General features: G+C 41.4%; 1 protein-coding gene across 1 annotated transcript in view; it reads left to right on the top strand.

The window, feature by feature from the left end:
• The window catches only part of LRP1 (LDL receptor related protein 1), a 292,446-nt gene that overhangs the window by 237,218 nt on the left and 39,573 nt on the right, over positions 1-15,655 (top strand). The window contains exons 49-62 of the mRNA XM_018569629.1: positions 1,184-1,333; positions 2,638-2,760; positions 3,697-3,813; positions 3,901-4,029; positions 4,763-4,885; positions 5,739-5,879; positions 8,539-8,726; positions 8,826-9,018; positions 9,745-9,830; positions 11,909-12,028; positions 12,354-12,541; positions 12,636-12,841; positions 13,327-13,515; positions 14,228-14,376. Of these exons, the coding sequence (XP_018425131.1) occupies positions 1,184-1,333; positions 2,638-2,760; positions 3,697-3,813; positions 3,901-4,029; positions 4,763-4,885; positions 5,739-5,879; positions 8,539-8,726; positions 8,826-9,018; positions 9,745-9,830; positions 11,909-12,028; positions 12,354-12,541; positions 12,636-12,841; positions 13,327-13,515; positions 14,228-14,376 (2,102 nt within the window). The remainder of the gene's footprint in view (positions 1-1,183; positions 1,334-2,637; positions 2,761-3,696; positions 3,814-3,900; positions 4,030-4,762; positions 4,886-5,738; positions 5,880-8,538; positions 8,727-8,825; positions 9,019-9,744; positions 9,831-11,908; positions 12,029-12,353; positions 12,542-12,635; positions 12,842-13,326; positions 13,516-14,227; positions 14,377-15,655) is intronic.

The raw sequence follows: 15,655 nt of genomic DNA, 5'->3' as shown, positions 1-15,655 counted from the left end.
ACTGGTCATCCAACCAGCTTTCTCAATTCAGAATGACTTGTACAAACATTCTCAGGGAATAAATATGGTGAATGTTGCTCCAATCCACATAATCTGTTAATCGCAACCAGGTGTTATTGCATGTACACAGGAACAGTAAAAATCTTATACAGCTGGGTTATACTGCTGCCTTCAGGAGGTCAGGGCACTGGCAAAACTAAAAGTGTTAAGCCAGCTGACTGTATAACACCACCTTCATGCCTCTAGTGTTCTAATAGACTGGATGCTTTATCTTCACCTCTGCTTATGAAAACTCTACCTAGATTTTCAGCATTTTTATCTTCTTTTAATATCGCCGGTATTTCGTGGATTTTTTTTTTCTCTTCAAAACATGATGTTTATTACGCTGTTTGAGCTGGTGTTTACACAACAGCAGTCCAAATCACATAATCCTTGGTACTGCCTTGGAGGCCATACTCGGAACCTGTTTCACTGACAATTGCAGTACTGGCCTATAATGTGACCCTCAGACACATACAGGGTTATTCACAAAAGGGTGAAGAGTTTGGAGAAGGTAGGAGAAGTGAACAATCTAGGCCAAAGTAGATTTGGAAAAATTCTCCAATTCAACTCACTTTCCATTTCAGCTATGTTGTCCTATATTGTTCACTTCTCCTGCCTTCTCCAAACTCATCAGCCTTTTGTGAATAACCCTGTTAGTTCTGCTTGGCCACATTTTTGAAGCAACATGCCTTTACTAGACATCCCATAGAAAGTCATCTTCTATGGGCAACCTCACTCCTCTGCTATCTTTAGGGGTGGTTTATAGGTACCTCCACAGAAAGCTAATTCTGTACAGTCTGAACGCCCTGGAATCCCTAGTACTGTAGGTTCATCCTCTTCAACAGATTATGTGCCTGAGCCTGGCACACATGTTGGGTATATTAGGCCTCATGTTTTTTTTGTCACTCTGTGCATGTTAGCTGCACGTTTTGCTAGCAGGCCCTCAGCCTGCACCCTCGCCATTTCTTGTTTCCAGCATTCTTAGTTATATCTGAAAATTATTTGGTAAATTCACTGACACTTGGCGTGGTACATTGTAAAACCATGATAATCACACAGCCCCATGCAAGAAAATATTCTTTATTCATCCTGTTCCTTTTTTAGATATAATCTTAATTGTTTTTAATTTCCATGTCCCCAGACATCACTGACTGCAACAGTTACTTCAAGCTGGGAGTGAAAGGTACAACTTTTCAGAAGTGTGAGAAGACCTCTTTGTGCTATGCCTCCAGCTGGGTGTGCGATGGCTCGAATGACTGTGGTGACTTTACAGATGAGATGAACTGCCCAGGTAATGATTGTACTTTGTGCTTTCATTCTTTAATATAGTACCGTAACTGCTAATGCAATCAGTGATAGCTTTCAGTAGGTGGCTTCCCACGATCACTCAATCTAGCCATGTATTAGCGATGATGTCTGTGTAAAGCCTGCCTCCAGTGCTTCCCGCTTCTTTTGTGGCCACCACTACATAATACCTGCAGGGTTATTCACAGCCGAGTGAATAACCGAACTGTGGTGAAGTGAGCCTAACTAAGTTCGGCTATTCACTCCGGCTCAGTACAGCTTATTTCAGCTATACATCGGCTGCCTTCGGCTGCACTTCGGTCAGCCGAACATGCTCAGCATGTTTGGCTGAGCCGAAGTGCAGAAGGACTTCGGCTCAGCCAATCCAACATTTGGATCGGCTGAGCCCAAGCTCCGGCAGCTCACTCGCTGCAGTTTGCCCCTATTAATATAGGGGCCCAGCGGCAGTGAGTGAGTAGCTGGATGCCGTCGAGCGGCATTCGACTCGGATATTCTGCTCGGTACCTCCGTGGTACCAAGCAGAATAGCAAATAGTGAAAAAAGATGAGAAAAAAAAAAGTTGGGAAAAAATTATTAAAAAATGTAAATAATACATTTAAAAAAACTCACTAAATAAAAAAAAAACAACACAAAAAAAACAATTGGGTGGAGCTAGCAGTGACAGCTAGCTCAGCTCAACTGTTTCCTATTGGCTGGCACCTGCTAGAGCCTTCTACCAGGTCCCGGCCATTGAATAACTGGCCGGCTCCACCCAGTTGTTATTGTTTAATGACAGATCAGCGTCCCCAGGTCATTTGGGGACGTTGTTCTGTCATTACAACTGGGCGGAGCCAGCCGTGAGAAGCATATGCTTTCGGCTCGGCCGCCTTCGAAAGCAGTATGGGCTATAGTGAATAGCCCTTACAGCAGCCCTTGGGTTCCACTCAACTGAAGGGCTTCCGCAACCAAAGGACCAGCCGAAGCTACAGCTGGATCCTTCGGCAGCTTTGTGAATAGACCCCCTGGTGTTTTCAGGTATGGGGGAGCATTTGATCTCCTCCCATAATGCATGGTGATTGCGAAAGAGAAGGGAACGGTGAGGGAGTACTGGAGAAATGAGTGCAAAGAGATGAGTATAAACTGGTTTCTGCAGATCAAAGGTGGCATTGTTTTTTTAGCTCTGATCTGAAACGACCAGCCACATCTCAGTAATAATACAACTATTCCAAAACAATGTATATAATTTTCATTACATGAAGAGGTTTTATAATATAGATTATGAAGGCTTCAAATGACCCTTTTACCACACAGGTATTCGGAAGCCAAAGTGCTCAGTTAATTACTTTGCCTGTTCAAATGGACGCTGCATTCCTATGAGCTGGACTTGTGATAAAGAGAGTGACTGTGATGACGATGAGGATGAGAGCCACTGCGGTAAGTGTCTGATGATGATACATACATGCGTTTGTCAAGAGGAACACCATGAAATGAAGGCAGGAAAACTCTTAAATTACACAATAGATTCTAATAATGCACAATATAAGGAATTATAAAAGTTGTTAAATTTACATCAATTAAAGGAAACCTGTACTGAGAGAAATACAGAGGTCACAACTACTGTACTGACCTTCTGGAAATGATAGATACCTGGTGTATCTTGCTTCAGAACGTTCTTTGAATTATTGACCTCTAATAAGCATGCAGATCGGCAAAAGTAAAGTTAAAAGCCCTAATCTGTATATTGTTCCTGGTCATAGGCATGAAAAGTGCTGAAACTATTGGAACGATATGACAGCTTTGTAACTAGCATTTTCATGAGTGTTCAGCAATTCCAGCCCTTTAGGTTTCCTCAGTACATGTGTTCATTAAGGTTAAATTGCTAAATATTTTCTAAGTTTTGCTGCTCCTTGTGCAGTTTTAGATGGCCCACCCCTGTTCTGGCAACATGTCCCATCCTTTTAATATTGCAGCATTCCCTCCCACCTTACTGCCCAAAGTAGCTGGAAATAACTGAGGTAAAGTAAAGGTAAGCTCTCCTTTCATGCCATGCCTAGGGTGGGCCATCCTCATGGAGGGAAAAATTAGGGTCAAAAGAGAAAACGTAACACTGTACACTCATGTTTATAAAACACCCGGGGGAGATTTATCAAAACTGGAGCAGACAGTATCTGGAGCGGTTGCCCATAGCAACCAATCAGTTTCTTTCTTTAGTTTGTTCGGTTCAGATGTGAAAATGAAAGAGGGGAGCTGATTGGTTGCCATGCAAAGCTGCTTCAGATTTTGTCTGCTCCAGTTTTGATATATTCCCCTCACAGTTGCTTCATTAGACTTCAAAGCTAACAGTCTCTTCCATTTCCTTTCTTGATCCAGACAAGTTCTGTACAGCCACACAGTTTGAATGCAACAATCATCGTTGTATCTCTAAACGCTGGGTGTGTGATGGCTCTGATGACTGTGGGGACAAATCAGATGAGGATGCCCGCTGTCGTAAGTTATCTTCTCTCATTTTGTTTCCTTTGTGTTCAGAAGGTGAGATCTGTGAATCTGATAGAATCACTTTATTTTGTGTTCTAGAATCTGTAACTTGTAGCCCTGAATCCTACCGGTGCCCTGTTACTAATGTGTGTATCTCTCGCCGCTGGCTCTGTGATGGAGATGTAGATTGTCAAGATGGGTCAGATGAGAGTGCTAAAGCTGGTTGTGGTAAGTGACACTTATTGTTTTAAATGTCAGTTACCTTATATCCGTATTTTTGGCATTACAGAAGATGAGCAAATTGATCGGGGGGGGTCACTGTCATCTCAACTTTAATGCAAACCTATCAGCCCTCTAACATTTAAAATTGAAAAGCCTGCGAAAGAGAAAGCGCCGCAATGCTTGCTCTTACATTTATTAGCCAGATCAGTTTTTTTTCTGTGGCATTGTCTGATTTAATATAGCATTGTTTTTAGAGGCCTGACTTTTTCCTTGAGTTTTGGGCTTGCAAATTCCACTGCTCAGTAAGAGAACATCAGGGCTATAAAAGGCACTCTTGTTGGGCAAGGAAAGGCAGGTAGGTGGGTCTTAACCCAGAATGGAATTCAAGCCCCAAATAAGATAGTGACACTAAGTCAGAGGTGCCCATAGAGGAACATTTGCTTAGTAATAAATGTAATAGCAGGCACTCCATGCTGTCTTACTCAGGATGTTTACTTTTAATAGTTTAGAATGGTGGATGGGTTCACTTTAAAGTCACATACATGAGCAAATATGCAGGCTGCTTCTTGTATACTGTCTTAATCCACAGATCATCTCACTGTCATTCAGTATCTTAAAAAATAAAAAATATATGATATTCATTAGGCTTGAAACAGTGCATTGCGTAGTACCATTCAATTAGACTGTCTGATAACATGCTATTTAGGATTTTTGTTAACAAGCTCATTTTTTTATTTAGTTTTTAACAACACCTGTGACTCCAATGAATTCATGTGTCAGAATCGGCAGTGTATCCCAAAGCATTTTTTGTGTGACCATGATGCCGACTGCAGTGATGGCTCTGATGAATCTCCTGAGTGCGGTGAGTTATATGTGACCATTGTCTATACCCTTGGTTCTCAACTGGTGGGTCGTGACCCAAAAGTGGGTCACGACCCCTTGTTCAGTGAGTCACCGCCTGTCTTCCACTTTTCTAGGTGAGTGGCTGCTCTGCCTCCCCCTAGCGCACTACTGTCAGTTCTCTCGTCAAGCAGCCATTGAAAATATGCTGCCCGGCGCCCAGTGTCAGCTTAAGGTGGGGTGGGATGGGGCTATGGCTGCAAGGGAGCTCCATCCATACGTGCATTGCTTACAGCTCCCTCATTTGTCCTGTAGAGGTGCCTGGACCGTAGTGACGTCACATTCTGGCTCTCTGCACCTCTACAGGGCACGCAAGGGAGTTGCACAAGCACTGCACATACGGATGGAGCTCCACAACAGCACAACATTTTTTTTTAAAGTAAAACATATTTTGGAGTGTGTGTGTGAGAATGTTTATGTATGTCAGTGTCTTTGAGGGCCCGTGCACAGTACGTTAATCACACAGTCCCGTGCGATTAACGCACTGTACCATGCAATTGCACCATCTGTGCATTCTGGTGTGGGAGGTGTGTTGCTTTGCCATTGATTTGAATGGTACCCCAAACTCACCTACCACCCACAGTTTGTACACTCGCACTGGAACGTGCAGTACCCTAATGCCGTGCGTTCCATTGTAATGCGACTTGACCAAGAACAAAGGTGGGTCCTGAGGTTACACAGGTTGAGAACCACTGGTCTATACCATATATAAAATATTGCAACTGATACCTGCATATTCATTTTAAGCTATCAATCAGTATAGGTGCTGTGCATTTCATCATGCTTCTGTTTTGTATTGTTAATATTCTGTATAGAATATCCCACATGTGGTCCTGAGGAATTCCGTTGTGCTAATGGCCGCTGTTTACGTAACAAGCAATGGGAATGTGATGGCGAGTTCGATTGCCATGATAGATCAGATGAGGCTCCCAAAAATCCACGTTGTACCAGCACAGGTAAGACTAAATTACATAGAAACAACAGTGTTTCCCAGACCTAGATCAGACAAGTGCCATTGTATTGCTGTTTGAATGGTTTAAAAATTGCCTATTCTGTAGAATGTTGGATACAGCACCATACTCGCCCACAGCGGATTGTGATTAAGTCCTGCAAGAGGACCAAAGTATAATCGGAATAGCTTTTGAGTCCAAAGAAGCCTTCAGTCCTTAATTGATCTTTAGTGCTTTGCAGGAGTTAATACTTTTCTTTTTGAGAACTGCCAGACACATAAAGATGATATTCAGGATTTAAACTGTTGGTGTAGGATTATTTTCACAAAAATGCTTAGTCCAACTCTTAATACTTGGCATAATGATTTACTGACAGAATGGGTGAGTTCCATTGTGGTTCTCGCTCTTATATTTCCATTTAATATTATTCTCACACATGTGGCACCCCCTATCATCTACCTGTAGAGTACTTCTTGCTCTTAAAACGCATGGCTCCATCTGAAATGACATGGTGAAATCATTCACACTTGATTTTGAAGCAAATCTGACAGTCTTGTTAAACATTTAAAGCTGAACTTCAGGCAGATATAAAAGACACAAATGAATGCAGCTTTGTAATCATTAATGAGGAAAAGACAGAAAAAGATGGGGTTTTTATGGGCTCCAGAAAGAACAAGTCCAATAAACTTCAGTCTCAAAAGTATATAAAAAATATAAATGAATTAAACAAGTAATTTATAAAAAAGCATTGGGTATACATAAATGGTATAAAAAGATGTACACCTCAGAGGAACAAACCTCCTATCACCCCCTAAATAACACAGAACGAGGTTTAGCTAGATGGTCATGGACCTAAACATATAAGGTACAACATCATAGCAACAAAAAAGACAAAATATTAGTTGAATTGATAAACCTCGGACGTAAGGAACAATGCCTATAGGGGTGATACCTGGCTTGCAATGCTAGAGGAGCATTGCTAGTGGTCTCAACGTGTTTCGCGCCAAGGGGGGCTTCATCAGGAGGAGAGGGAGGTAATCTGTATGTTATATACATATATGGGTATGTTGCTATCCCACGTGTGTAAGCTGAAGTATATATATCATGTCCAGATGTCTGGCCAACATATCACACAGATGTCAGTAACAAATAAGAGCAAATTAGGCTGCATCCATGGAGTCATGATATATATAATAGTAAGAAATCTTATGTAATCATTAATACATCAATAAACGTATTTTTTTTAAATGCAAGTAGGGTAAGTACTTGAATATGATCTGGCATCAGCATCTTGCAGTCCCTATACAACAAAATTGTGTGAGAGAGAGAGTAGCAGCACAAGGAGTCAATCAGTTCATGTGCTGAAAAGACACATGCTGATAGAAGAAGGAACCAGGGAGATGGAGAGATAAGATCATCACTGTGCTGCTCCTCCTTTCACTGTCCAGTCACACTCGGGGGGGGGGGGGGGGGTGGATTATTATTATTATACAGGATTTATATATATATAACAGTTTGCGCAGCGCTTTACAATATAAGGAAGACATTACAGATACAATACAATTCAAGACAAGATGGTAAGGAGGGTCCTGCCCCTGAGGGCTTACAATCTAAAAGGGGTGGGGCGAGTGATAAATGAGGAGGTAGCTGTGTGGGAATGAATTGTTTGAGAAAGTGATAGTTCAGTGGTTAGGTTGAGGTGGGATAGGCTTCCCTGAAGAGATGAGTCTTAAGGGATTGCCTAAAGGCAGTCAGAGTAGGAGATAGGGAGATAGTCGGACAGGTTGGGGTAAAGAGCTCCAGAGGATGGGAGAGACTCTAGAGAAGTCCCTGCGGCGACCTTTGGAGGAGTTAACGAGGGAGCTAGAAAGCAGGAGGTTTGGAAGAGCGGAGGGGACAGTTAGGGTGAGACAAGGTTTGAGATATAGCCGGGAGTATAGTTGTGGGTTCATAATAGCCTGTGTCTGCAGGAAGTGAGTTGATCCAGCTGCCATTCAACATAGAAGACGGAGGACATCTAGTAGTAGAAAGGTACTGAGAAGGAACAGTTCCAGACTGAAGGTGGTTATTACAGCAACATCTGCGTTTCCATTTTATATTTTAATGAACTATTAATTTTTCTGAATTGTTTTTGGCTCGAGTTCTGCTTTAAGTTAACGTCTTGTCTTAGAGCAGGCACAAGTTGTCTTTTCTGGGCCAGAAATTCCTCCTGCGTTTCTCCTCTAAAACCAGTTGTTACTAAGACCATGGCTTATAGCTGGACTCCAGGCACCGTCATTATGTTATGTGCACTCATGTTAATTATTTACCTCCACAGAAAACTTGTTTTGTTGTTTTTTAAAGATAGAAATTTGCCTGATAGTTTTGTGTGTCCGTACAGCTAGCGGAGCCTGAAGTTCAGTTTAAAGGCTATGACCTTCTAGCACCCATCCTGTTTTCCAGAAGTACGAAATGGCTAACAAAATGAAATAGCGGGCACCTTGTAATGTCTGCTGTTAGGCTGGACTTTTAAAAGTTTAAAATGACCCAACAGACTTGTTTACATTTTTTTTCTTACAGTTATCCTGGAATAGACTCTTTAACAGAGCAGCATTGATGTGATACTTTAAGTGTAGATGTTACATATTTTGAGATTTTGTTAAATGGTTCATTTTGATCATTACAGAAGGCAAATGTAATGAGACGTTTTATCAGTGTAAGAATGACAAGTGTATCCCAGAGCATCTACTGTGTGACAATAACAACGACTGTGGTGATGGCTCAGATGAACGGAACTGTTTTGTCAATGAGTGTCTAAATAAGAGGATGAGTGGCTGCAGCCAAGAGTGTGAAGATCTCAAAATTGGTTACAAGGTACACATCCTATTATTTGGTTTTCTTTTTTATTCTGAAAATGAAAACTTTTTTATGATGCAATTTAACCAACCGTGATGTTTCCTATAACCCGTGCAGTGCAGATGCCGTCCTGGATTCCGGCTAAAGGATGATGGTAAAACTTGTGTGGACATTGATGAATGCACAACCACTTACCCCTGCAGCCAGAAGTGTATCAATACAATCGGTAGCTATCGCTGCCTCTGTGTGGAGGGCTTTGAAGAGAGACCTCATGACCCAACCAGCTGTAAGGTGGTTGCTTCCGCTGGAGGTGAGCGAGTCATTAGATTAAATCTCTAGCCGGATGTATTTATTTTGTATTAATTGGTTATTCAGACACTAGTTGTTAATTTTAAGAGCAGGTTTCAAAAAATGCAGGGTAACATTTCCACTTTGGTAATAAAAAGTGTGAAAAAGGCATGCAGATATACCAAATATAAGCATTGCTTGCTGTAAAATATCAATTTCTGTACTGCAGAAAGGTGATAATGACCTTAGACATTTGGAGTTGTTTCGGTCCCAGAATAGGTCACATGATTCACATGATTATAGACAGATGTCATTCTCAGGGAGATATTTGGCCATCCACTGCTCTTATTCCTACTCTGTACATCTGTCTGCACCATATTCTGACCACATTGTACATCACCCTCTGCCCCCTTTGTCTTCAAAATCCTCTACTCACTTTGTTCACATTCCGGCCAAAAAAAAAGCAACAACCGCACTCCACAGCTTAGCCCTGGTGACTTCTTAGTAGAAGATTAGCACTATGGGAAACCATGACTAGATGCTGCTGGTTCACTTTGCTGTTCATCTGACAGGGGAATTTAGAACTCGTTCCCCACCAGAAGAGGAACAGATCTAAAGTTTGAGAGTAGCAGCTTTACCTCATGGATAAAACAATTCCTGCTTATTAGCGGTTTGAGGATTGTTTTTATTTTCTTCAGGAAAATGTACATATTATTCAACTTGCTTTCTCTATTTTTATTTCCCTTAGTTGAAGAACCATTCCTAATTTTCGCCAACCGGTACTACTTGCGAAAGCTGAGTTTGGGAGGCACAAATTACACACTAATAAAGCAGGTGAGAGCTGGGAAGAGCCATCTCAAGGCTAAAATACATTATTAAAAGGGATCAACTAGATATGGCCTGACCCACATGTGCTTGCATGCCTATTGGACTGTACATACACATACACTTGAAACTGCTCTGAGGTACTTTGTCACTATTCCTCAAACTCCAGGTCCCGTCACTTCACTACACTGTTTCCATATAAAAGTAGTTAAGGCGCACACCACTGATCCCTTGCATTAAAAAATCTTATTTTTGTCTGCAGTGACAGAGCCAGTCTACCCATGTGAAGGACGTGAGTGAAATATCTCTGTCACTGCTCACAAAAACGTTTTTGTATGCAAAGGATCAGTGGTGTGTGGCTATACTACTTTTGTATATACAGTATTGGACTGCACGTACCAGAGCATTCAGAAATGATCTTTTACTAGGACAGAGATTGAATCAGGCACTAGGGATAATGAGCTTTACTTTATTGTAGAAAATAGAGACCGTAATGACTATATTCATACAGAACAGTTTCACTGTGGGGTTTCCAGTGTAAATGTTTGTGTCTTTGACAATGGAAGGCTTTTCTGTATGCTGAGGAGTAGACATGTGTTGAGGTTCTCTTCTGCTGAGAGTTGCATTACAATATACAGGCAGGAAATACGAAATTCCGTTGACGTATTTTTGTTCCGTTACGAACATTCATTATATTGAAGTTAAAAAGCAAATTACATTTATATTGGAGTTGATGGTAGTTCTTTTTTTAGTCCGAAATACGAAATTCGGATACGGATCCCGTTAACGGAATTCGTATTTCGGATACAAAAACAACTACCACATCGACTCCAATATTAACAAAGGTATTTTTGCTTTTTTACTTCATCATAACGAATGTTCGTAAAGTTACGAAAATGTGCCGAAAACGAAAATCCGTATTTCGTACGAATCCGAATTGAGTTTCAGATACGAATTACGAAATACGAAATAATGGATATTATGAAACGGAACGAAACGGAACACATTTTTTGACGGCGCACAAGTCTACTGAGGAGTGTTAAAGAATGGCGTTTGTGAATGTTAACTTGATCTCAGGGACAGTCTATGTTGGTATCACTGATGGATTACAATGATAAAAAGATGTTCTTTTTTTCATATTCACTGGCCTATTTATTTACTTTATGTGTACAGTTTGGCAGAGTGGCAGAATTTCAATTATTTGCAAGTTTATGTGCAGCTCTTCTTGGATTTCCCAACAAAACTAGGGGACGCAACAGCATGTGATACTGTATCTCCAGCAGCATTATGCAGTGTTCTTAGAAGCATTCCCCTCATAGTTTGGCTTGGTTCAGTACATGTAACATAATGATGTTGCCATATTTTTTAACTTCAGAGAAAGTAGGAACAATAAAGCACATATGACAGATTGTTAGAAATAAGCACAGCTATAAATGCTGCCTTACACACACACACACACACACACACACACTCTCACTCTCTCTCTCTCTCTCTCTCTCTCTCTCTCACACACACACACACACCCCCCCTCTCCCACACACACCCCCACACACACACACACACACACACACACACACACACACACACACACTCTCCTAGAGGTAGAAGTGTGCACCAATAGGTGGCAGGGTCCTATTCTAGCAAATGTAATTTTCTCTACAAATGACAATTTATATTATTACTGTTCTTCCCTGCCACACTGTAAACCAACAGGGCTAGTGTCTTCATTACACTGCTCCATAGCATAGTGTCATTAAGGTTCTTCCTACACTTAAACATAAGACATTGTGCCTACAGTGCCCTTTAGGCACCCAGTAAGCCTAAAGACGTAAAGTAGAACTGAAGCAAGGGTAAATCTCCCTAATAGGGACATCGTCTGCATTGCTAGACTGCAAACATACAGATTTAGAACATCTATTTCATTTTCTAAGGCTAACCTTCAGATTTGGTACCTCTATTAGCCTTTGTTTTCAATTGTTTTATCCTAAGGCAACTCATTCCTTCTGGTGAATATAGTTTGCTTAGATGCATTCTTTGTATTAAAGTTCTGCACTAATTATACACTGATTTTATTGTATATTCTGTAGGGTTTGAATAATGCTGTTGCACTAGACTTTGATTATCGTGAGGAGATGATATACTGGACTGATGTCACCACCCAGGGAAGCATGATTCGTCGTATGCATATCAATGGAAGCAACGTCCAGGTACTGATTGTGTGGTAGCTGCTAAACAGCTGTTACTATGAAGGATGAGGGACATTTGTCAGCATGGTAGCTTTAGTATAACAAAATGTGTTGATTAAATGTAGGTTAAAAAAAAATTAATTAATGATTACTGTGTAACTTACATCAAATTACATTAGTATTCCATAATTCTATAAATAACTACTCGTAATATGTGTGTAAACATCCTTCTTTGGAACTGGAAATACATTGGAATCTTTGGGTTATACTGCATGTTATTTCCTTAGGAATTCGTTTTTTTGTGCTGCATAGTTGAAGGACAGTTAAGATCACCTCTTCTCTGCAGGTTTTGCATCGTACTGGACTCAGCAATCCTGATGGACTGGCAGTGGACTGGGTTGGAGGTAACCTGTACTGGTGTGACAAAGGAAGGGACACTATTGAGGTTTCCAAACTAAATGGGGCTTATCGTACAGTGCTGGTGAACTCTGGTCTGAGAGAGCCACGTGCACTGGTGGTAGATGTAAAACACGGGTAAGGATCTCCTATAATATTTTGCTTTCTAATGAGATCATGTTCTTTGGTCAGCATATAACAATATAGTACCGTCCATTATTTGAATTCTCAGCTACCTATATTGGACGGACTGGGGAGACAACTCCTTGATTGGTAAGATTGGTATGGATGGAACCAATCGCAGTGTCATTGTCGACAGCAAAATAACATGGCCCAATGGCTTGACGCTGGATTATGTCAACAATAGAATATACTGGGCTGATGCCAGAGAAGATTACATTCAGTTTGCCAGCCTTGATGGAACCAACCGACATACAGGTAAGTTGATTTGTGTGAAGTATGACATTCATTGCAAAACAGGTCTTGTGAAGCAAAACACGTTGTATGGTCTGCCTAAGGGTATTTATTTATAATCTTAGTAATAAAATAAGTTAGAAAAAGGATAAGCCCATTAAAATCAAAATTTGTAGTTAAGCGGCTTTTAATTGATACCTGCAGCTTGGAAATCAAACCCCATTAGATCATGCCAACTAAGATTGGCCTCCAGTCCATATGTATTTTCACTTTTACTCTTTGCCATCACAACCTCCTATGGTAGTGATTTTTAAAGTCTTACCATCCATGTAGTGAAGAGCACCTTTGTGTCTTGGTGACAATATAGTGTTATTCATATAAACTGTGATTAAAAATATTGACATTTGGTGGTGCGTTTAAAAAAAAACCAAGTCCTACCCAGATTTAAACCTGTAGTTGTTTATCCCCATGCTTGCTTTTTTTAAAGTCCACTTTTTTCTTCCTTGCAGTGCTTAGCCAAGATATCCCACACATCTTTGCACTGACACTCTTTGAAGATTACATATATTGGACAGACTGGGAAACTAAGTCAATTAACCGTGCGCACAAGACCACGGGAGTTAACAAGACCTTGCTGATCAGTACTTTACATCGACCCATGGACATACACATCTACCATCTCTACCGACAACCTGATGGTGAGTACCCTGGGACAGACCTTATACCACATACTCACTATATCTATATAAACTGTGTATGTATGTATATGTGTACGTGTGTATGTGTGTGTATTTGTGTATGCCCAATGCTGATCCTGTCATCTACGTGGAATGCACCATGGTTTGCTGCTGCTGTAGCCCATCCTCTTGAATGTTTGCCCTCACTGATATTACTACTGGTTATCTGGTCAGTTGTGGACTTCCCTTTGGGATGAACCAAGTGTTAAGTGTTTTTGTCCACAAAACTTCTGTTTACTGGATGGTTTTTGTTTTCCAAAGTATTCTCTAGAGACTAATACTTGACAGTGTCTTTGTGCTGTATGTTTTGAGTTGTAACCTAATAAAAGTGCCTACCAATTGTATTTTTCATAGTCCTATAGATCAATATATTATGCTTTACTATGAAACTATTTATTTACATGGTTACACTATGTAAGCATTTTAACTGCAAAATACTTTATTTTTTTCAGTTAAGTTAGGATATGAGCCATTGAAAGAAATTGCAACCTATTTTGTTGCAGTGCAGTGATTACAGGCTAATCTGTGAACCCTGGGTTTCTAGAAAAGTTGATACTTACCCAAACGTTTCTAACCTGGAGAAAACATTTTTGTGAATGGGTGTCATGTTTGACTTAATGCAAAATGCCACAATGGAATGTCTAATTTCAGTGGGCCTTTCTTTCTGTTTCAGTTCCCAATCACCCCTGCAAATCCAACAATGGTGGATGCAGTAATCTGTGCCTTCTGTCACCTGAAGGTGGATACAAGTGTGCTTGTCCAACTAACTTCTACCTTGGGGCTGATGGGAAGACCTGTGTGTCCAACTGTACTGCCAGTCAAGTAAGTAGATTTGTGTGTGATTATGCTCTGGGTTAAAGGACATTCCTTTTAAGTAATTAAATTTGATTATTTAGCTGCAGAACTGTCTTTATTTTAAGCAACCTTTGTTTTGTCTATGCAGTGCTATGTGACAGGTTTGTTTTAATCCACCCTTCACTTTCATTTACTCCCCTGCCAATCCAGTTGGCTACTGGGAGTGAATACTTGGTACTTGCAGGTATGGAGATCCATGCAACTCACTCCATGTGACAGTGCTCGGCCAGTCACCTGACCCCAGCAATTTCATATGGCTCCCCATATGAAAGAGCTGGTGTTTGGTGATTGGTCATAGCCCTGTGACTTGAGTGACTCATAGCTTACACAGGGCAGCTTCTTCTGCTTCTGGCAGCTGAAGAGAGTAGCAGAATGCAAAGGAAATGTGAGTGTATGCTGCTGGGAGGATTAAAGGAGATCTATGAGGTGAGTGCTTTTCACTCACCTCATAGTTCTAGCCGACCTGTGACAATGAGACTTTCACAGGTCGGCTCAGTAGATCGGGAGGTGAGCGAACACATACCGGCGTTCGCTCACTTCTCGATCCTGTCATGGCTCTCTGCCGTGACAGGGGAGGGGCTGGATTCCCCCCGCTCCGATCCGACAGCGCTGACTGGCGGAACGGACAGGGGAGGGGGCGGTTACAGCTGGCTCTGCCTCTAGATAGGCAGAGCCAGCTGTCACTCACGCAGCTGGGCGGATCTCGACATCGAAGGCTGGGCTCCGCTTCGGCTGCGGCGTCTCAGTATACCGCGAGCTGTAGCTCGTGGTATGCTGAGCTTAGGGTAACGGGAGGACGCTAGTTTGTGTCCTCCCGTTACCTTAAGGAGAACTATGGGAAAAAGCCCTGAACCCATAGTTCTCCTTTAAAGTGAACCTTTGGTTTTTCCCTGCATGTGCATAGTTTCACTTAAGCTTTTTCCTAATTTTGATTACCTTTATACAGAAATCTTTCCTAGTGTATGCACCTGGTAAGCAATAGTATTGTCAGTGCCAATTGGTTAACTAAACAGGCTTCGGGGGGGATGCTATGCTTGCTTACCTTCTGCAGACCAACATAGGGATCCAAATTTGTAGTTGTTAGTAGCTCTTGTTTTTCTGCATTCAGGAGAAGAGGGACTAGTCTTAGCTCGATTGTCCACTCTGTAGCCCCAGCACCATCTGTGGCTAATCCAATCTTCCCAACTGGCTTCTGATAGCCAATCTGCCCGCTGTCCTGCCAGCATTTACAGCCACTGTTGTATAG

Source organism: Nanorana parkeri, unplaced genomic scaffold (assembly GCF_000935625.1).
Source record: "Nanorana parkeri isolate BGI_ZX_2015 unplaced genomic scaffold, ASM93562v1 scaffold35, whole genome shotgun sequence".
Lineage (NCBI taxonomy): Eukaryota > Metazoa > Chordata > Amphibia > Anura > Dicroglossidae > Nanorana > Nanorana parkeri.
This window is presented reverse-complemented; position numbering and strand designations above follow the sequence as displayed.